General features: G+C 42.1%; 1 protein-coding gene across 1 annotated transcript in view; it reads right to left on the reverse strand.

Moving 5' to 3' along the window:
- The window catches only part of PLEKHA8 (pleckstrin homology domain containing A8), a 42,764-nt gene that overhangs the window by 14,536 nt on the left and 6,710 nt on the right, over positions 1–21,518 (reverse strand). The window contains exons 2-7 of the mRNA XM_074945715.1: positions 8,653–8,769; positions 7,515–7,670; positions 5,045–5,169; positions 3,170–3,328; positions 2,235–2,275; positions 682–839 (exon numbers count right to left, since the gene is read on the reverse strand). Of these exons, the coding sequence (XP_074801816.1) occupies positions 682–839; positions 2,235–2,275; positions 3,170–3,328; positions 5,045–5,169; positions 7,515–7,670; positions 8,653–8,769 (756 nt within the window). The remainder of the gene's footprint in view (positions 1–681; positions 840–2,234; positions 2,276–3,169; positions 3,329–5,044; positions 5,170–7,514; positions 7,671–8,652; positions 8,770–21,518) is intronic.

The following is a 21,518-nucleotide window of genomic DNA, read 5'->3' on the forward strand; positions in this document are numbered from 1 at the left end:
ATATCAGGCTATTTCTGAAACAATGTCAAATCAAAATATAAATAAAATGTTTTAACTTTGCCTATTTCGGACAGATGCCAGCTAGAGTAATGGATACTTTAATACAATGCTGATTGAATAGTGGCGGAATTTTCCTAAAACAAATAACCTCGTAATTTAAGGGGGAGGAGTCTGGGGTTTTTTGTTTTGGTTTTGAAAGATATGTCAGTGCACGTATGAGTGAACTGAAGGCCACCTGCTCAGAAAAAAGCACACAGCTCTCATATGCACTCTTGATAATCTGGCCTTTAGTATTTGAAAAGGGTGCCAACGAAGGGCCTTGGGGAATGAAGCCCCTGGTCCACAGAGCATGTGCAGTGCAAGTGTTGCCTGAGTGCATTGCCAATTTCCATCAGTTGTGACCCAGAAGAATGAGCTCTAGTGTGACAGCAGTTTAGTCCTGTACCTCTTCAGTTCTTGGTCTCTCTACCAAGGCCACCAACAAGGGTGTGAATTGTGTTGGGAAGACGTAACCCCTGGGAAATGGATAGAGCTCAAAGTAAAACTTCAGTAATCTTGTAATAAGTCCTGACATACTCCATCTCTCTTGGGAAATGAGATATCTCACACTCCTTATAAGACTGTTTGTGCTCAAAAGTACTAACCACCCACCCTGGATAATATTTTGTTCCATGTGTTTACCTGTCAACTTCTTTTCTACATGGTCTTCAGCTGAAATGTCACAGTCTTCCTCATTAGATTTCAGATGTGAGGGTATCAGAGTGCTAATCGGGGTTTGTTCACAATGATTAGTTTCTGCCTTTACGGAGCCATTTTCACAACTGTTCAATTCCATCTGCCTGATGGTGGGGGGGAGGGGGGAGAGAAATACAAATGTAAACCAAAGGGCAAATGTAACACTTTGTTTGGCATGTCTCTTCCTATCAAAAACTGTACATAACAATGTGAAAGAGGGACTGGAAATCCAAAAGTGTTGCCATTTCTAGATTGCTATGAGAAAAATGTTTGTCTAAAAACATCAGAAGGAACCAGGTGGCTCCAGAAATGTTTTTCCAGTGTGTATATTTACTGAAACAATCCTAAGCCAAGAATATGGAATATATGAGAGAGAAAAAAAAAAGGACATACATTATTTAAAAAGAGGGGCACAGCCAACTTGAAATCCAGTTTGTTTTAAAAAAAAAATAAAATAAAAGGTAAGCAGCAGATATTGTATCTGAAAAACAGTCCTGCTCCCACAGTTTTAGTCATATTTTCCTATTTTTCCCCGCAGATATCTTTTTCTCCATTGTTTTCTGAGTGAACAGCCCAAACAAACAGGTGAAAATGGCCATACAAGTGGGAAAACAAACTATACACAACAAGTCATCGAATGCACAAAGAACTCCCAAACTCAGTTATAGTAATTTAAGGTATTATCTGTAACATTTAAAAAAGATTTCAAACAGAAGCAAGTTGCCTTTAAGGAACTGTTCTTGTAATTAGAACAAAAATCAAAATTTTATGCTAAAAAGGAATTAAATATTTACTGGAATTAGTCTACTGTTATTAAAACTAAGAAAACCCAGAAGAGAGATTACCCTTTTCAGCAAACAGAACATGTTTTTACAACTCTTGTTTTTAAATACTCGGCTTAAAAGATACATCAGAGATCTGGGGAAAATGTTTGCTTTGCATTGGAGGCTGATAGGGGGCACATCACCAGTGTAGATGAAGGTGGTTGGGACAGACCAGATTTTAAAGAATTGTTCCAGTGGCACATTATACTGGCACTGGTGGCATTATTGGTCGCTGCTGCGATGGACAGCTCATGCACTGCCTCCTGCTAGCTTTGTTTTCTGCAGCAGCACTCATAATGGCAATGCGTGGGAGCAGAAACCAGAGGTGGGGAAGAGAGCAGTAAAGCGCGTGTGAGATGGTTGGCTAGCCAAAGAGAGCAGTAAAGCGTGTGTGAGATGGTTGGCTAGCCACCAGCAGCAGAAGGTTGCAATAAGGATAATGGTAAGAGAAGTCACCAGGAAGTAGCCAAAAGGGAAAAGTGCGAGCTAAGCGAGAGAAAATCCACTTAGCGTTTGTGCTTGTATCTGGTATTTGCAATATCAATACATTAAAAACCAAACCAAAACAAAAAAAAACACCATGGGAGAGTCAGACATAACCAGAAAAAAAATTATGCCATTCTTAGAAGAAAACAAACAAACAAACAAACCAAAAGACAAGGAGTGTCAGTGTACCTTTCTGTTGTAGTGCTACTGGAGGAGACGGGAGGGGTTACCTATAAAAACACACAATTTATTCTTAAAAGAAAGCAGCATTTTGTTCTTCTCAAACTTTACATTTATTAACTCAAATGGAAGTCAATGAGGAAAATTAAGTGTATGCTTCATATTTCCCTGATCTGGGGCCCACATGAACATATGCAATGAGGTCTGTACCATGAAAATATCGGGCCCTTCTCAGGTAAATGATCTATTCTGAAGGTTACCTGGCAAAGATCAAAAGAGAGGCTAATCCCCAGGCAGCGTACTGCCTATCTCCAGAAACAAAACAAACTAAGTATGGCAATCATGTGGGTGCTGGGGAACAGGTGGGGCCATTGTGAAAGGCTGGGTAAACGAAATGAAACCCTCTTCCTGAGTATGTTTAAATTAAAAAACCTGACACATGCCAGATGAAGAAACATGTGTCCCTTCCTCCCTTCTCCTTAATCTGTTGTTAGCCAGGAGAGTTGCTCCAGCTTCACAAATAGGCCTGGGGAATCTGAGACTGTGATGGTGAGACCAGTGAGATGAACTCTCCAACTTCTGGGTAGCTTACAATTGCAGACATGGTGCTGGGGTTATTTTTAAAATTCATTTGGGGCTTCCATTGCAGCTAGAACATAGTCACAACATTCTGGGCCATGGATATCGACAGCTGGATCAGGTACCAAGTATTACTGAGCAAGGAGTTTCAACTGCTATTAACAGTAAGTGAACGGTGACTTAAACGTACAGTTGAGTCTTGCATCACTTACAATCCATATGACACACCAGGATGTCACCAGTGGATGGTTATGATCTCTATCCTGGGCTAAAAACCCCATTCCTTACCACCACAGCTACTACTTTCCAGGAAAGGTAATAAGCTCTCGATGTTGAGATTGACAGCAGAGACTGCACAACATTACCTTGTTTAACTTGAGAACAGCCAAGTGTGGAGATCCCGATGGGGTCCGATGTAATAACTCAGAAGAGAAGGCCACATTTGCAATCTGCATACATTCTTCAAGAGTCTTCAGGAATGTGTTACATGTCGATTTCAACAGAGCTCCCATATCAATTCCATTCTGTGAAATAACCAGATGGCAAGACACTTTATTTGCCACCAACGCTTAATTTGGAAAGACTGAAGTTTACAAAACCCATCATCCCAACAGTCCTGTTTCCTAATCATCAGAAGCTCAATATTTTCAAAGAACTAAACATAAGAGGCCATCTGATCACAGCAATGACAGCAGACACTATTGGGATTGCAGCTTCTGAAGATGCTCCTGTTGCTGTCAGCCTCCAGTGACACCAATCTCAAAATGCAGCTTTTCAGCAGCAACATCTATTTATATGCCATATGCCCAGAGTTAAAACATGGTAAACACATGCCATGGTGAATTCAGTATTGGTCCAGGACCTGACATTCTGCTATTCGATTGGTATGATCAGAGGACACCACGGCAAGAGAATGAAAAGATGACATTTTAAGTGGCCTAGGATAAGATTATTTATGTATTGTACCTATACTCAAAGAAAGGTGACTGCAACTGAACAAGGTGCAAAGCAAAAGTACTATGCTGGCACCAAACCCTTACTTTGTCTATAGAACATACTCTGGGCAAAGGGTTATATCTGTCCTGACCCTTGTGTATTAGATGTAACATAGAAACAAACATGTTATTGATAGCGGATTGCTATTAGGCTAAACCCTTCCAGCTCTGAATAATCTATTAGGGACAGTAATAATATTGACTCATTTGCCCCATAACGCTGAATTATGAAGTGGGTAAATACAACATTACATGTGTGTTTGTTACAACAGTCCTAACAACTGCTTACTTGTCCTTTATACAAGACCAAATTAGGCACAACAACATTACTACCACCACACAGTTTGTTAAATCCATCATCAAGACTTCAGCCAGTATCTCTAGTTGGCTGGCTTGGACACCACAATAACTCCCCTTCATGCAGTCATCTGCCAGCCCTGCAACTTGCGAATAAAATTCCACTGGGAGGCACCACAGGACGACCGTACAACTTGGAAAACCACACCTCTCCGAGAGGCTAAGTTCTTCGCACATAAAATCCTTCCACCTCCCTACCCCTCGCACTGAGAAGGAGCATACCCTCTTCTTTAAAAGGCCATTCCCAAACAGAGCTCCTTCCGTTAGGAAAGCTTGTAAGAGATGCCTCTGGAACTGGTATTTCTTTTCTAACACAAAACCAATGAACGCTCGGTTAAAACTCCGAAAGCCATCACATGGGCTAGTCAACAAGTTTCTTCCTTTAGTTGAGTTTCACTGTGACTCTACATTCTCTCTTAATCATTACGTATTCAGCCTAAGAACAGAACTGACTGAAGGAAGATTTTAACAGTCCTGGACTGCAGGCTAATTAGGATCAAGTATTATGCACTTCTTGCATAGCATCTCTTCATCAAGTATGTTCACTTTATTCCTGGAAACATGAACTACAGGCACAAGGTCAGTGAAACCATAAATTTTTTTTGAGGCATTACTATCCTGATCATAGTTACTGTATATGACCTCAGTACTAGCCAGCATAATGGATAGCAATACATAATAAAAATAATATCATATTGCTAACTAAAGCCTTTAGGTACTTTTCTCCTATGTGCATTCAGCAGGAAAGTCAGTGCAACATTAAACTGGATAACATGCGTCTTTTCTTGAAGTCATGATGCGTTTGTTCTGTGAGGTGTTCAATCCACGGGACAAGTCCAGAGTGCTCAGCACCCAGTGGGATAGGGCTGTATGAAAACAAAGTTGTACCTCTGATTCTGATACACCACAAATGCTAGCTTCCTTAGTTTTATCCACTTGCTGAACAAGGAGGTCACAGTACAGCCTAAGCTCTGACATTTTGGTTTTCAAGGCTTCGGTGTTTTCAGTGAGCTCTAAAAATGAGACAAGAAGAGAGTTGGACACATCCCATCAGTCTTGCAGTAGATGTTTTTGGAAAGTTGAGGAAATAACTAGTACTATTTCAATCCAGTCCAACCCATCTGATCGACATTTCAACGCATGCTCTCTTGATTTGAAAACATAAGGCTTAGAACTGTCATTTTATGACAGTTAAAAAACATGACCTTTTGATATCTGCCAACACAAACAGGAATAGAGTGTTTCAACTGAGCTGTTAAGTTATAAACACACAAACTTACTACAAGAGAGAAAGAAAAGGAGTCTCAACCACAAAATGTCTGACTTCATGAGCCTTTTTATTCAAGAACTAAATCCCTACATACCATAATGTGCCTGTTTGCTAAATAATCGGAGGTATAAACAACAGTTGTCAGAGGGTCATAGCTCCTTGTTTGTAAACTACAGGAGGGTGGAAAAGGGAGTTTGACAAAGCCAGCTCATCTTAACATACATCTATCGCATTATTAATAATTAAGGGATCTGAATGCCTGAAAGCCAGTTTAAAAACCCCCAATAGATTATTAATGATCCACAAATTTAAAAAAAAGTTAATTGTTAGCTGAAAGTATTTCAAGTTCTGCGAATGCACCACGAGTATTTCACCTTGTGACACTGTGTCAACTTGTGAATTTCATCTTGTTTTGTATGATTTTATTGATTAAAAATGTATAGCCAATTAATTTTGACAAACACTTGGGGTTCAATATTAAAAATGTTCAAGAGACCAAATTATTGTCTATAGACAAAACAGTCTGGTACAGGAAAGAGAAATAATACATCACCAATCATTCTAAGAAGCAGGTTCTCACAGCATGTTCATTTCACCTTATGCAGAAGATGTGTTCCCAAAAATAAGCCCCCAAACCTACCTCTATTTATACTAGGCCTGTTTACAAAAAAAAGCACGTCATCCAAGACTAATATGAAAATTACCTTGGTTTTTTGGTAGCACGGTGTTCCCCTCTTATACTTTGTTTTTGGAACAGAATTCTGAACTAAATGGGCCATGAAGGCACTCCTACCTGTACCAAGGTAGAATACTTACATACCGTGCCTTTGATAGTTTCCTTATGCCAAATGCCGAGTTATACTGTTACAAGGTATTGTGGGATACTTACAAGTGAGTAAGAGTAAGCATAACAAGATTTTACATGATTGCCCAACACTTATTTAATATATACCACATTAACACCATGTGCATAATACTATTAATCTTTGGGTGTGTAACCTTTATGCACTGGCTAACAGTTCACTATTGTAAACTTGCATTGTGGAGTAGACCCTGCATTTTGTGTCTGACTCTGTGTCGAGAGCCAGTTTGAACTGATGTATCTATAGTCTGATGTGATGCATAGCAAGGCCAGAGATGAAGGGAAAGTTTCTCACCTTTGGGAGAGTTAACACAGGAAGAGTCACCCAGATGGTGCCAATGATTGACTTGCTAATGACTCTTGCCTGCTTTACCACCCTCTATTCAACAAGGGTGTTGAGCAGGAGAACTCAGATGGCTGGGGCCTCTCACTGGGACTCTTCACCAAGACTGCGCTTATTAGCAGGAAGGTTTCTGCGTGGAAGTGGCTGACCACCGCCAGCAGCAAGAGGGACTTGCTACAGGGAGACACGGGTGTCTCCATCTAGCCTGAACACGGGCAGATCTCGGACCCAAAAGACTCTCAGGAGTGGTGAGGTCATGGAGGGAGGGAATTATTGTTTTTCTCCTAGATCTGTAAGGATATGTCTACACTGCCCACGTCACAGCGCTGCTGCTTTATCGCCAGGATAGCGCGGCTCCCAGCAATAAAGCGCCGTCTATACTGACACTTTTCAGTGCTAAAATTTTTGTCACTCAAGGGTGTGTTTCCTCACACCCCAGAATGACTAAAGTTTTAGCACTGAAAGTGGCAGTGTAGACACAGCCTAAGTCTCATGTGCATTCTTAGAGTAAGCGTGTGTATGTGTGTTTAAGACATTCCTTTGCAAAGTCTCTGTGTTCCCTATTTAACTCTCACAGGAGGTCCTTGAAGGCTTAAGTAGCTGATGGGATTAATTAGTTTTTTCATAATGTAAAATAAACCAAGATCACAATGTTCAAAGTCAGAATTAGAGTCAAGGTCCTACATCTCTGATTAGGCCTGATTTTCAAAGGTGCCGAAAGCCCGCTGCCCAGGTTTGGACACTTTAGCTCGAGTACAGATTTTACCATTCCTATTTGCAAAACTCCTAGGAAAAAATGGGGAGATAAAGAACAAGTAAAAAATGCATTGTTCAAAAAGGCTAGAAATGCCAGATAGACACAGCTCTGAGAGAATGTTCTTACCTTTTTCTCTCTGTGTCCTACTGTCTGTCAAGCAGGCCTTGGCAGTTCCAAGTGCAACCAGCCACTTTTGCCTCTCAGCTGCGCTTCTGGCTTTCAGATAGAAGTACTGCTCTCCAGGAATAATCAGATCCATCCGAGTACTATCTGCATGGTGAACTAGGAGCAACACAGATTAAAGTCACTGAATTGAAACCCTCCGGTTTCTGAGTCAAAACCCTCCAGTATGGTGCATGCTTTCCCTCACACCCACCCAGCCAACCCATCCTAACTTTGCAACAGAAAAATACTGGGATTCTTGCAAATGTATGGGGAAAACTTGAGGTCAAATAATATTAGAAAGCTAGTTATCAACAGTCAAAAAACTTTCCAACTTGCCATTTTGTGACCCAGGCTAGTGAGTTTAACCTGTGAGCCTCTGGGGGAAGGAATGTTCCATGCCATGAAACAGGAATCCCTTCCACTTTAACAACAAAAGAAAAAAAGAGCAATGCTGAACTCTCAGTCATGTCCAGCTGGCTACAATACAATGAGAAAGAAGTACAAAACAAAGGGAAGGAGAGAGAAAGAAAAAAAAAAAAATGGAAGAGGGGAGGTGGTGTGACACGTTTATGTGATTTATACACGTGCGGGATGGTCGGTAAAAGGGAACACTCTCTCTGCTGTGAAAGGCAGTTTTGAGGCAACCTCCTCCAACAAGTCTGTATCTCTGTCCATCTTTCAGTTTTCCTACCTATAGTTATATCTCAATTATTGTCACTAGTCTGCTCACTCCTAATGGAATAAGAGCTGAAGTGCAGAAGTTTGTTCATGATTTACACCGTCAGAGTGGATTTTCTTGCTTTAGATCTGTGCCAGGGAAGGTTTAGCTGGACCTGTGAGCCCCTACACCATGGCTCACAAAAGAAATTGAAGTGTTATGCCAACATGCCCATCATACTAGATGGGCATGCTGCACACAAGTTCTTGGAATGCTTTGTTCTTTAGTTAGTTAAACGTTTAATAGAGGTTATATTCATGTTGTGCTACGGGAGTGGAAGGAGGAGGAGAAGTCATGATACAAAAAATGATATTTAAGAACCATAAGGGAGTAAGGAATTAGAAGAATTTTGTGCAGCAGGTTCTGAAGTTCCTTAGTTACCTTGAATTTCACACACGGCCATCTGGATGCTTCCCTTACAACCCTTCCAGGCATCTTCCCGAGAGTCATAATATGACAAGATACCGCCACAGAGAAAAAACCATCGAGGCTGCCAGCCTGCAAAGCAAAACTGCATTTCTCAGTGATTTAATCTTTCATAGAACACACATTTCTTTAGTCCAACAACTATGTGGATTTCTTCTGGGAATATATACAAGGAAAGCCCAAACAGGAGATACTCAAGATGGTTAAAGGTCAATTAACCTCATTTCCATAGAGATTTTTACTGAGCTTTACCACAGCAGCCTTAGGCAGCAATTACAGGCCTTTCCTACAGCCCAGCTGGATTCATGAGATGCAGGTGAAAATCAGACAAGAACATTTAGTGGAAGAAATTATCATCCCTTGTTGAGTATTAAGCTACAGATTAATTTCCTCAGTCAAGCATACTGAAGACAGCTCAAGCTCCCATGTTGTTTAGAAAAAACCCTGACGCTCTAGTGAAAGTGCCTATCAAGAACTGTTTAAACTACACTCATAGCCTCTGTAATGATCCCTGACTCCGAAAACTACAGGCAAAAACAGAGATGCACACAGGTCCACTCCATTTACAAGCAGTCCTATAGTACCAGGCTAATAGGCCGAGACGGAAGGGGGAAAAAATTAAGCTGATTTCTTACTTAAGTTTCCACAGTATTCTAGATAATGAGTGTATGAATCATGTAGGAATTATGAGAGATACTTTTTAGAACGCTTGCCATTTATTGGCAACCTTGTTCTTTTATTTTATTTGAAAAACATACACTTTTTGTAGCAGGTACATCTGGGGAGAAAAACAGACCACACTCAATTTAGATTTTTAAGTAAAAGCGGGGGTGGGGTTGGAGTGCTGCGAGACACAAAAATTGTAAAAGTCATTTCTCATTTTAGGCAGCTCTCAGTAAGGTGGAGATTATTCAACACAGAAGAGCAGTTGATTAATTGCTTCAGACCCTTGATGGCATAGAAACAGTTACTTAAATAATACATAACTCCTCAGTCAATACAAGGCTCTAATTCACTCTGGGGCGCCTACTACTGCTGTTGATCATAAATAACTTCAGCCAGGCTGTTATGGCTTACAGTATTACCAGAGCCCAACTAAATTACAGCCTCTCAATCAAGGACTGTACAGTCTATGAGGCGATATGCAAAGAGCACCTGTCCACATGCTGGTTAAAATGTATTCTAAATAAATTGTCCCCCCTACAAAAAAAAGTTAGCCTTTTGCTAAATTAACATCTTATTTCTCTTTCTACCAGATGAGCAAACACAGAACGCGTCACAATTCTCACTACGTAGAACAAGCAAGCATACAGAATGCATTTTCAGAACAATATCAGTATTAATGTATGAGAAATCAAAACTTTCAAAGCATATAGCATTTTCTAGTGGCAGACTAATATTTAAAAGGCCCCAGTTTTTTAAAAAGTCAGATAGCAAGGATTTTGCTGGAAGATATATTAGCCACCTGGGACCCAAAGATGCTGGGCCAGGCAGCCATCAGAAGGTTATAGTGAAGGGCCAGCTAACAGTAACAGATGGCTGACAAATTGCTGATACTGCAATAGGGTCTCTTTCGTTACAGGAGTTTTACATTTCGTTATGGTCACGAAACTAACCCTATAAAAATGGATCTTTTTGTGTTCTAAATTAATTCTCTCCACACAATGACAGGTTTCAGAGTAGCAGCCGTGTTAGTATGTATCCACAAAAAGAACAGGAGTACTTGTGGCACCTTAGAGACTAAAAAAATGTATTTGAGCATAAGCTTTCTTGGGCTAAAACCCACTTCATCAGATGCATGCAGTGGAAAATACATATATACAGAGAACATGAAACAGTGGGTGTTATCATACACACTATAGCAAGAGATGTTAAGAGTAACAAGAAGGGTTTCTTCAGGTATGTTGGCAACAAGAAGAAAGCCAAGGAAAGTGTGGGCCCCCTTACTGAATGAGGGAGGCAACCTAGTGACAGAGGATGTGGAAAAAGCTAATGTGCTCAATGCTTTTTTGCCTCTCTGTCTTCACGAACAAGGTCAGCTCCCAGACTGCTGCGCTGGGCAACACAGCATGGGGAGTAGGTGGCCAGCCCTCTGTGGAGAAAGAAGTGGTTCGGGACTATTTAGAAAAGCTGGACGAGCACAAGTCCATGGGGCTGGACACGCTGCATCCGAGAGTGCTAAAGGAGTTGGTGGCTGTGATTGCAGAGCCACTGGCCATTATCTTTGAAAACTCATGGCGATCGGGGGAAGTCCCGGACGACTGGAAAAAGGCTAATGTAGTGCCAATCTTTAAAAAAGGGAAGAAGGAGGATCCTGGGAACTACAGGCCAGTCAGCCTCACCTCAGTCCCTGGAAAAATCATGGAGCAGGTCCTCAAGGAATCAATCCTGAAGCACTTAGAGGAGAGGAAAGTGATCAGGAACAGTCAGCATGGATTCACCAAGGGAAGGTCATGCCTGACTAATCTAATCGCCTTCTATGATGAGATTACTGGTTCTGTGGATGAAGGGAAAGCAGTGGATGAATTGTTTCTTGACTTTAGCAAAGCTTTTGACACGGTCTCCCACAGTATTCTTGTCAGCAAGTTAAAGAACTATGGGCTGGATGAATGCACTATAAGGTGGGTAGAAAGTTGGCTAGATTGTCGGGCTCAAGGGGTAGTGATCAATGACTCCATGTCTAGATGGCAGCCGGTATCAAGTGGAGTGCCCCAAGGGTCGGTCCTGGGGCCGGTTTTGTTCAATATCTTCATAAATGATCTGGAGGATGGTGTGGATTGCACTCTCAGCAAATTTGCGGATGATACTAAACAAGGAGGAGTGGTAGATATGGTGGCAGGTAGGGACAGGATACAGAGGGACCCAGACAAATTGGAGGATTGGGCCAAAAGAAATCTGATGAGGTTCAACAAGGATAAGTGCAGGCTCCTGCACTTAGGATGGACGAATCCAATGCACCGCTACAGACTAGGGACCGAATGGCTAGGCAGCAGTTCTGCGGAAAAGGACCTAGGGGTGACAGTGGACGAGAAGCTGGATATGAGTCAACAGTGTGCCCTTGTTGCCAAGAAGGCCAATGGCATTTTGGGATGTATAAGTAGGGGCATAGCCAGCAGATTGAGGGACGTGATCGTTCCCCTCTATTTGACATTGGTGAGGGCTCATCTGGAGTACTGTGTCCAGTTTTGGGCCCCACAGTACAAGAAGGATGTGGAAAAATTGGAAAGAGTCCAGCGAAGGGCAACAAAAATGATTAGGGGTCTGGAACACATACTTATGAGGAGAGGCTGAGGGAACTGGGATTGTTTAGTCTGCGGAAGAGAAGAATGAGGGGGGATTTGATAGCTGCTTTCAACTACCTGAGAGGTGGTTCCAAAGAGGATGGTTCAAGACTATTCTCAGTGGTAGAAGATGACAGGACAAGGAGTAATGGTCTCAAGTTGCAGTGGGGGAGGTTTAGGTTGGATATTAGGGAAAACCTTTTCACTAGGAGGGGTGAAACACTGGAATGCATTACCTAGGGAGGTGGCAGAATCCCCTTCCTTAGAAGTTTTTAAGGTCAGGCTTGACAAAGCCCTGGCTGGGATGATTTAATTGGGGATTGGTCCTGCTTTGAGCAGGGGGTTGGACTAGATGACCTCCTGAGGTCCCTTCCAACCCTGATATTCTATGATTCTATGATCAGTTAATGTGAGCTATTATCAGCAGGAGAGGAAAAAAACTTTTTGTAGTGATAATCAAGATGGGCCATTTCCAGCAGTTGATAAGAACGTGTGAGGAACAGTCAGGGGGGAATAAACATGGGGAAATAGTTTTACTTTGTGTAATGACACATCCACTCCCAGTCTTTATTCAAGCCTAATTTAATGGTGTCCAGTTTGCAAATTAATTCCAATTCAGCAGTCTTTCGTTGGAGTCTGTTTTTTGAAGTTTTGTTGTTGTAATATTGCGACTTTTAGGTCTGTAATTGAGTGACCAGGGAGATTGAAGTGTTCTCCGACTGGCTTTTGAATGTTATAATTCCAGAAGTCTGATTTGTGTCCGTTTATTCTTTTACGTAGAGACTGTCCGGTTTGGCCAATGTACATGGCAATGTACTCACCAGCAACCACATGCCACACAACAAAAACACTAACCCAGGAACCTATCCTTGCAACAAAGCCCATTGCCAACTATGTCCACATATCTATTCAGGGGACATCATCATAGGGCCTAATCACATCAGCCACACTATCAGAGGCTCGTTCACCTGCACATCTACCAATGTGATATATGCCATCATGTGCCAGCAATACCCCTCTGCCATGTACATGGCAGAACACTTCAATCTCCCTGGTCACTCAATTACAGACCTAAAAGTCGCAATATTACAACAACAAAACTTCAAAAAACAGACTCCAACGAAAGACTGCTGAATTGGAATGAATTTGCAAACTGGACACCATTAAATTAGGCTTGAATAAAGACTGGAAGTGGATGTTTATTTTTCCCCCCTTACTGTTCCTCACACATCCTTTTGTAGTGATAATCAAGATGAACTATTTCCAGCAGTTGAAAAGAGTTTTCTCTCTCCTGCTGGTAATAGCTCACCTTAACTGATCACTCTTGTTATAGTGTGTATAACACCCATTGTTTCATGTTCTCTGTGTATATATATCTTCCTACTGTATTTTCCACTGAACACATCCGATGAAGTGGGTTTTAGCCCATGAAAGCTTATGCTCAAATAAATTTGTTAGTCTCCTGTTCTCTCCACATAGACTTCCATATCGAGTTTGCAAGATGATTTTCCAGCCCCCAGAGTACCAGAAGCTCAACCCAGTATCTGAAGAGTTAAAGCTGTGTCCCTTCTGTTTGTTAAAATTGACAACAATAAAGATTCCGGAATAAGAATTTAGGTGCACTTTCACTGATGATGCACTAGGCCTGCCAGAACATAGCTCATTCTTCCACAGCCTGAATTAGCTCTGCAGAGCTAATGGCAGTAGAAGTTTGATGTTGTCAGTAAAACAAGCAGATAAAACTAAAGAGGCACTGAAAGCACATGTCTATCAAGGGCTCAATACAGCATTCACTGAAATCAACAGAAAGTCTCCAGTTGATTTCAGTGGGCATTGGATCATGTCCCACCATATTGTACTCATAAGTGTATTTAAAATTAGTACCGTTAACAGTTGAACGTTTTTGTCTTATTATCCACCAGAAAGATAAATACCCTTATGTGCCTAAGAATTCAGCATTGTCTTCACATTTTCACAAGCTGGAAGGTCTGCTTGTCTACTTTTGTTTTCACTCTTCATGAAGTATGGCTGTCACTATCAAACAATCTCAGACTTGTTCAATAACAATATGACTTAACTTTGGACACAATTCAGACTTCAATGTTGTAATGAATAAGAATCCTGAAAGTCTTGGTTCCAGATTGCTGAGACAGCGGAAAAACAGTTTGAAGATATGTAGATCAATGCAGCTGGAATAACTAAATACCAGAGAATGCAGAGAAGTGGAACTGATTTCAAGTTTTCAAGAACAGGTTTTCAAGTACATAAAAGGTTGTTACAAGGAGGAAGATGAAAAATCATCCTCCTTAACCTCTGAGGATAGGACTAAGATGAAATGGGTTTAAATTGCAACAAGAGAGGTTTAGGCTGGATATTAGGAAAAACTTCCCAACAGTCAGGGTAGTTAAGCACTGGAACAAATTGCCTAGGGAGGTTGTGGAATCTCTGTTAATGGAGGTTTTTAAGAACAGGTGAGACAAAAACCTCTCTCAAACTTCATTGCACCGCAACCCCCTTCTGACAACAAAAATTACTACACGACCCCAGGAGGGGGGACCAAAGCCTGAGCCTGTCCGAGCCCCACTGCTCGGGGTGGGCGTGCCAAAGCCTAAGCCCACCACTCCGGGTGGGAAGGGGGGGTGGCTTCAGCCCCAGGCAAAGGCGGCCTGTAACATGAGCCCTGCTGCCCTGGGCTGAAGCCCTTGGGGTTCGGCTTCAGCCCCGGGCCCCAGCAAGTCTAAGACAGCCCTGGCGACGGGTCGCGACCCACTTTGGGGTCCTGACTCTCAGTTTGAAAACTGATGGTCTATTTATTACTTAGTCCTGCCTTGAGTGTAGGGGATTGGACTAGATGACCTACTGAGGTCCCTTCCAGTCCTACACTTTTGGAAAACATGTTTGATTAAGAGACGCTATTTGGTTGGGTTTCTAAAGATACCGAGGTAAGAGACTAAGATTTGTTTCAGCCACTGGATTATGAAAGTAATATTTTATTGCTTATTTACTTCTTGGCATTCAAAGCCCTTTACAAACATCAGTTGTTAAACCAACTACTGAGGAAGATAAGTATTATTCTTCCTTTTTTAATTTTGTAAAGGGAAAAGAAGGGGATGGGCCTATGTCCTTCCAGGCTGACGATGGCCAGTGGAAAAATACTTCCTTAAATGCTTCCCTAAAGCAATGGGGAAGAAAACGTCCCAGTGACCAGCAGAGTATAAGGCTCTTTCTTGATGCAGACATTTTCTAACTACAGACCCATATCTCTTTTCCCCTTTTTGAGAAAGGTTACTTAGAGCAGGGGTGAGCAAACTTTGTGGCCTGAGGGCCACATCTGGGTGGGGAAATTGCATGCAGGGCCATGAATATAGGGCTGGGGCAGGGGGTTGGGGTGCAGGAGGGAGTGCGGTGTGCAGGAAGGGGCTCAGGGCAAGGGGATGAGGCAGAGGAGGGGAGCGGGATGTACGAGGGGGCTCTGGGCAGGGGGTTGGGGTGCAGGAGGGGTGTGAGGTGCAGCAGGGGGTTGGGATGTAGGCAGGGGGCTCAGGGCAGGGAGTTGGTGTGTGGGGTGCAGGCTCTGGCCTGGCGTCGCTTACCTGGAGCAGCTCCAGGATGGCAGAGGTGCACACCAGGACCAGGGCAGGCTCCCTGCCTGCCTGCCCTGTCCCCGGCCCTGCGCTGGTCCAGGAAGCGGCTGGCACCATGTCCCTGCAGCCTCGGGGGGTGCAGAGGGCTCTGCGTGCTGCTCTTGCCTGTGGGTACCTCCCCCGAAGCTCCCATTGGCCCCGGTACTGCAAGTGTCTGTCATCCCTCCTGCTCTTAATGAGCTGCACCGTTTACTCCATATGATGACACTCAGTTCTATATCTATATATCCATTACCTCTGACCTGACAGTACAGCGAAACACATGATCAATGTCTGCACGAGAGTTATGGCTGGATGACAGCTGTGCAAGGCTCGGTCCAGACAAGATTGAGGCTGTATTGATATATTGAAGAAAGCCCAGAAGAGCTGGCAAATGTGATATTAGCACTGACATTTAGAGGAGGATCTTTGGCAATGCCACCACAAGTTTGCAGTCTAGGAAGTTTATTAAAGCCTGGATTGCTCCTGGATACTCAGGTGGCAGCTGTTGCCTAGAGAACATCCCCTTCTTTGCCCCAACGGGCACCTGGTGAGATCAATACTGTTGGCAGCTGGTTCTCTATGTATGCAAGGCATATGCCTTCCATTATTAACAAGTTATTTTTCATTTAGCGGAAGTATGTCTAGTGGCTAATGTACAGGACTAAGAATCTTCTGACTCAATTCCCAGATCTGAAACAGAACTGCTAAGACACCCTGGACAAGTGACTTATTCGCCGTGTGCCCCAGTTTTGTCATCTATAAATTGAGGATAATACTACAAAGCTATCTTACAGGGATTTTGCTGGGTATAAAAATTCATTAATGTCTGTAAAGTGCTTTGGGATCCTCACATGGAAAGGCGGCTATCAGGTTGGACAAGAATTGATTTTTAAAAATTTAAAATTACAAACCGGTTTATTTTTTAAAAATAAATCTATTCAAAATTAAATGTGAAATTGATAACCTATGTTGAGGTCTAAACTTATTATAATCTCCTACAACCATTTAAATTATATACAAAAATATTAAGTAGTACATGTTTGCTGCCAATCTTTAAAGAAAGTCAAACCACCGAATTGATGGAAATCACTGGCTGAACACCTGAAAGTTGAGTTTGTTGAAGAGCTAACCAATATTTGACAGCAGTAGCCTCTTCTGCAGATCAGAGAGAATACTTTCATCATTTTAATTTATTCAACCAGTTCAATTCAATGACCAGATGATTCAAAGTTAAGAAACCAATTTGGAGCTGAAAAACCAGTTTTTCCCCCTCTACCAATCTATGAGCAGAAACTAGGTGTGAAAGGTGGAGCTCCACAATGACTATCGAGATGTTACAACTAGTAAAAAGATACAATCCGTTCAATTGAGTAACTACAGATAATATTTTGTTATGTAATAAATCAGTTAGTTTTAAATGCAAAATATGTTTTGATAACCTTTTCCACTTACGTATCCACCACATTTAGTTTTGTATATTTAACTGAAATTTAATTTCCATCCAAATAAAGCTTGACACAAATTGCAAGCAAAAAATTAACTTAGTAAAAAGCTAAGCTGTATAATTGCTTAAATAAATCTGTATAGATATAGTGTATTCTCCTGGTTAGCAAAAAGAAACACCAAATTTAGTGTAAAAGCTATATTTAATTGCAAATCCACATGTTTTAATGGTTACCTGACAAAATGAGCATCAACCTCTCTTTAGAAAAATAACTAAGATGTACAAATGCAAAATATGATTAAAATCAGTGACTTAAATCCAGGTTGCCTGCTTGCTGATTAAAAGATTGAAATCAGTTATTTATATTGCTTTGATTTAAATCAATCCCCCTGAATGCTACAGAAGTCTCTTGAATATTTGCACTAACAACAAAGGTTCTATTCTACACAGTATTTTTCAAAATCCCAATTTGCTTCATACATTATATGAAACACATACATATTAAACATCTGCCCATACTTCTTGTGAAACCAAGTTCATGCCACATGGTTGCTCATTCAGTACTATCAATGGTCACACCTCTCTCATTCAAAGGAGAAACAAGTAGTCTTTAGCAAAGGAATAATTACAGAGTAGATCATTTCTGGATCATTTCTTGTCTCTCTCTGAGAATCAGATTGTCCCTTGAACTAATACAAATACAAGGTTTTTCTCAACATAGGTGCTCCTACACAAGAGTGGGTCTGCTTTTTCCTTATGATCCTCTAACACAGTGGTGGGCAACCTGCGGCCCATCGGGGTAATCTTATTGCGGGCCGCGAGACGTTTTGCTGGCATTGACTGTCTGCAGGAATGGCCCCCCGCAGCTCCCAGTGGCCATGGTTTGCCGTTCCTGGCCACTGGGAGCTGCTAAAGGCTGTGCCTGCAGACGGTCAAAATCAGCAAGTGTCTCGTGGCCTGCAATCAGATTACCCTGATGGGCTGCCCACCACTGCTCTAACATGTCCATGTTATTTTGAGGGTCTGGCATTTTTAAAGCATCCAAAGCAGGAACAGTGGAAGGTCCATAAAAGTGGGGGGCCACCAGTGCCCAAACTGTGGCCCTGTCCCCACCTGCTCCCTTCCCCCCCCCCCCGAGGCCGCACCCCCTTCCAGAGGCCCCGCCCCCTCCTGTCACTCACCCTTACAGCTGGTAAAAAGTGGGAGGGCCATAGCCCACTGGCCCCCCTGATCCAAAGTCCTCTTGGCCCCTTTAGTTTATGCAGTTACTTCACATGCCAATGGAGAAAGGAATTTGTGGTCTCACATATACTAAAAGTAGTGGAGATGCACAGGAAGGGGAGTACTGCACGTATACCTTCTCTGGCCTTTCATTTTAGAGGACATTGTCAGTAAGCAATTTATTTGTACTGTTAAAGGTTAATATCAGGTGCCATATTTACTTTTACTTCTAACAGTATTGATGTAAAGAAGTTAGTGTGGCCAATCCCAAGAGTTCAAAAATCATGAGCCAGAACCCCCAAAATCATGAGGGTTTGCTTGTTTTTGTTGGTTTGTTTTAAGAAATAACAACCAAAAGACCATCCATTACATTTTTAAAAATCTGCTTACCTTAAACGCATACAAAATGGGTATGCAAAAAATGCAGGCCCTGGCTCTCCTGTCCACCTGCTCCCCCTGAGAAAAGCTCCTCCCCCTCCCACTAGCTGCCTTCCCACTGGCAGACTCTTCAGTTCCTCATTGGGCCCTGGAAGGCTCCCACAGCCCCCCTAATTCAGCCCTGGCAGGCTCCTGCAGGCAGCCGCCAAAACCTACCCAGAACACATAAGGGGCCTCAGTCCTGTGGCCAACAGCTACAGCTGCCTGCAGACAAGTGGTACTTAACTAATTAGTTATCTTAACTAATCTTAGGTATAATCTTAGGTTAACTAATCAGCCTCTCATGACAACTTCCAACTTATCTGTGTATGTGTGTATATATAAAAAAAAATCTTCTTACTATATGTTCCATTCTATGCATCCGAAGAAGTGGGCTGTAGCCCATGAAAGCTTATGCTCTAATAAATTTGTTAGTCTCTAAGGTGCCACAAGTACTCCTGTTCTTTTTGTATATACCCTTAAGTCACTCATTTAAAAAAAATGTTTTGTAACGTAGATTATTCACTTCCTAGGAGCCCCTGGAAACCTCTTCCTCTGTTTTCAGTTCTGAGCAAGTGCAAATTTCAAAACGGCAAACTTGGGAAAAAAAGTAAAGGAATTAGTTCGGGAAGTGGACTGCACTGAAGAACTCAAGGATATGAATCTTGGAAGCGGCTTGCGATTACTTTAAAGCAAAGTTGCACAAACGATCTGAAGCCTGAATCCCAAGCAAGGGGAAAACATTCGTAGCGAAGAGTTGCAGACCATGCTGAATAAGCACGCATCTCAAACAGGTTATTAAGAGAAAGGAGAAAGCCTACAAGGAACGGAAGATGTGATAGATCAGCAAGGAAAGCTACCTCTTGCAGGTCATAAAGTGCAGGGGAAAAGTGAGAATGCCAAAAGCCAAGCAGAGATGGACCTTGCAAAGGGAATTAAAATCAACAGTAAAAGGTTCTATAGTCGTATAAACAAAAAGAAAAACAAGGAAAGAAGAAGTGGGACCGCTAAGCTATGAGGATGGGGTGGAGATTAAAGATAATCAAGGCATGGTCCAACACCTAAACAAATACTTACCCTTATTAAAAACTGAGAGAAATGAGGATCTTAGGGCTAGTGGCAGGGTGGCTAATGGAAGTAGAAATTACCACATCCAAGGTGGAAGTCAAACTCAAACAGTTTAATGGGACTAAATTGGGAGGATGCGGGAGGTGGGCAGATAATCTCCACCCAAGAACATTAAAGGAACTGGTACATGAAATTGCAAGCCCAACAGCAAGGATTTTTAATGAATCTGTAAACTCAGGGGGGTCACACCCCATGACTGGATAATTGCTAATATGGTACCTATTCTTAAGAAAAGGAGAAAAAAAGTGATCCAGGAAACTACAGACCTGTTAGTTTGACCTCAGATGTACGTAAGGTCTTGGAACAAATTTTGAAAGAGAAAGTAGCTAAGGACATAAAGGCAAACTGTTATTGGGATAAAATACAACATGGTTTTGCAAAAGGTAGATTGTGCCAGAGCAACCTGATCTTCTTTAAGAAGATAACTGATTTTTTTAGACAAAGGAAATGCAGTAGATCTAGTCTACTTGGATTTCAGTAAAGCATTTGATACAGTTCCATGTGGGAAATCAGTTAAATTGGAGAAGATGGGGATTAATATGAGAATGAAAGATGTATAAGGAACTGGTTAAAGGGGAGACTACAACTGGTCAAACAGGAAGGTGAACTGTCAGGCTGGAGGGAGGTTATTAGTGGAGTTCCTGGGGGATTGGTCTTGGGAAACTTAATGTTTTTTATTAATGATCTTGGCACAAAAAGTGGGAGTGTGCAAATAAAATTTGCAGATGGCACAAAGTTGGGAGGTACAGCCAATATGGAGGAGGCCTGGAATATCATACAAAAAAGATCCGAACGACCTCGAAATGGAGTAATAGAAATGGGATGAAAGGTAGTAGTGCAAAGTGGAAGGTCATGCACTTAGGGACTAACAACAAGAATTTCTGCTATAAACTGGGGACTTATCAGTCTCCCATGTTTAGGAAAGGTGAATTCAAACTGGAACAGGTGCAGAAAAGGACTAAGATGATCCGAGGAATGGAAATCTACCTTATGAGAGGAGACTGAAAGAGCTTGACTTGTTTAGCCTAACTGAAAAAAGGCTAAGGGAAAATATGATTGATCTCTATAAATACATCAGAGGGATAAATACCAGGGAGGGTGAGGAGTTATTTAAGTTAAGCCCCAATGCTGACACAAGAACAAATGGATATAATCTGGTCATCAACAAGTTTAGGCTTGACATTAGAGGAGGTTTCTACCTATCAGAGGGGTGAAGTTCTGGAACAGCCTTCCAAAGGGAGCAGTAGGGGCAAAAAGCCTAACTGGCTTAAAGACTGAGCTTGATAAGTTTATGATGACTGCCTACGATGGCACGTAGCCGATCTGCAACTGCCAGCATCAAATATCTCCAACAGCTGGTGATGGGACACTAGACGGGGAGGGCTCTGACTGACTACACAGAATTTTTTCCTAGGTGTCTGGCTAGTGGGTCTTGCCCATGTGCTCAGGGTCTAACTGATCGCCATGTCTGGGGTCAGGAAGGAATTTTCCCCTGGGTCAGATGGGGGAAAAAAAAAAAAAATCAAGTCTCTGCCATTCTCTGAAGGGGTTGACGTCAACTGGAACGGCGCATGCTCAGCACTCTGAAAACTCAGGCATCAGGTGTCTTAAGTTCAGCACCCAAATTTAGGAGACACTTTTGAAAATGTTAGCCTATGTATTTAGAATCTGCCTCTATCAGTTAGTGTTCTTTGAAGTTTTAAT

The sequence above is a fragment of the Natator depressus genome, chromosome 2, assembly GCF_965152275.1.
Source record: "Natator depressus isolate rNatDep1 chromosome 2, rNatDep2.hap1, whole genome shotgun sequence".
In the NCBI taxonomy this organism is placed as follows: domain Eukaryota; kingdom Metazoa; phylum Chordata; order Testudines; family Cheloniidae; genus Natator; species Natator depressus.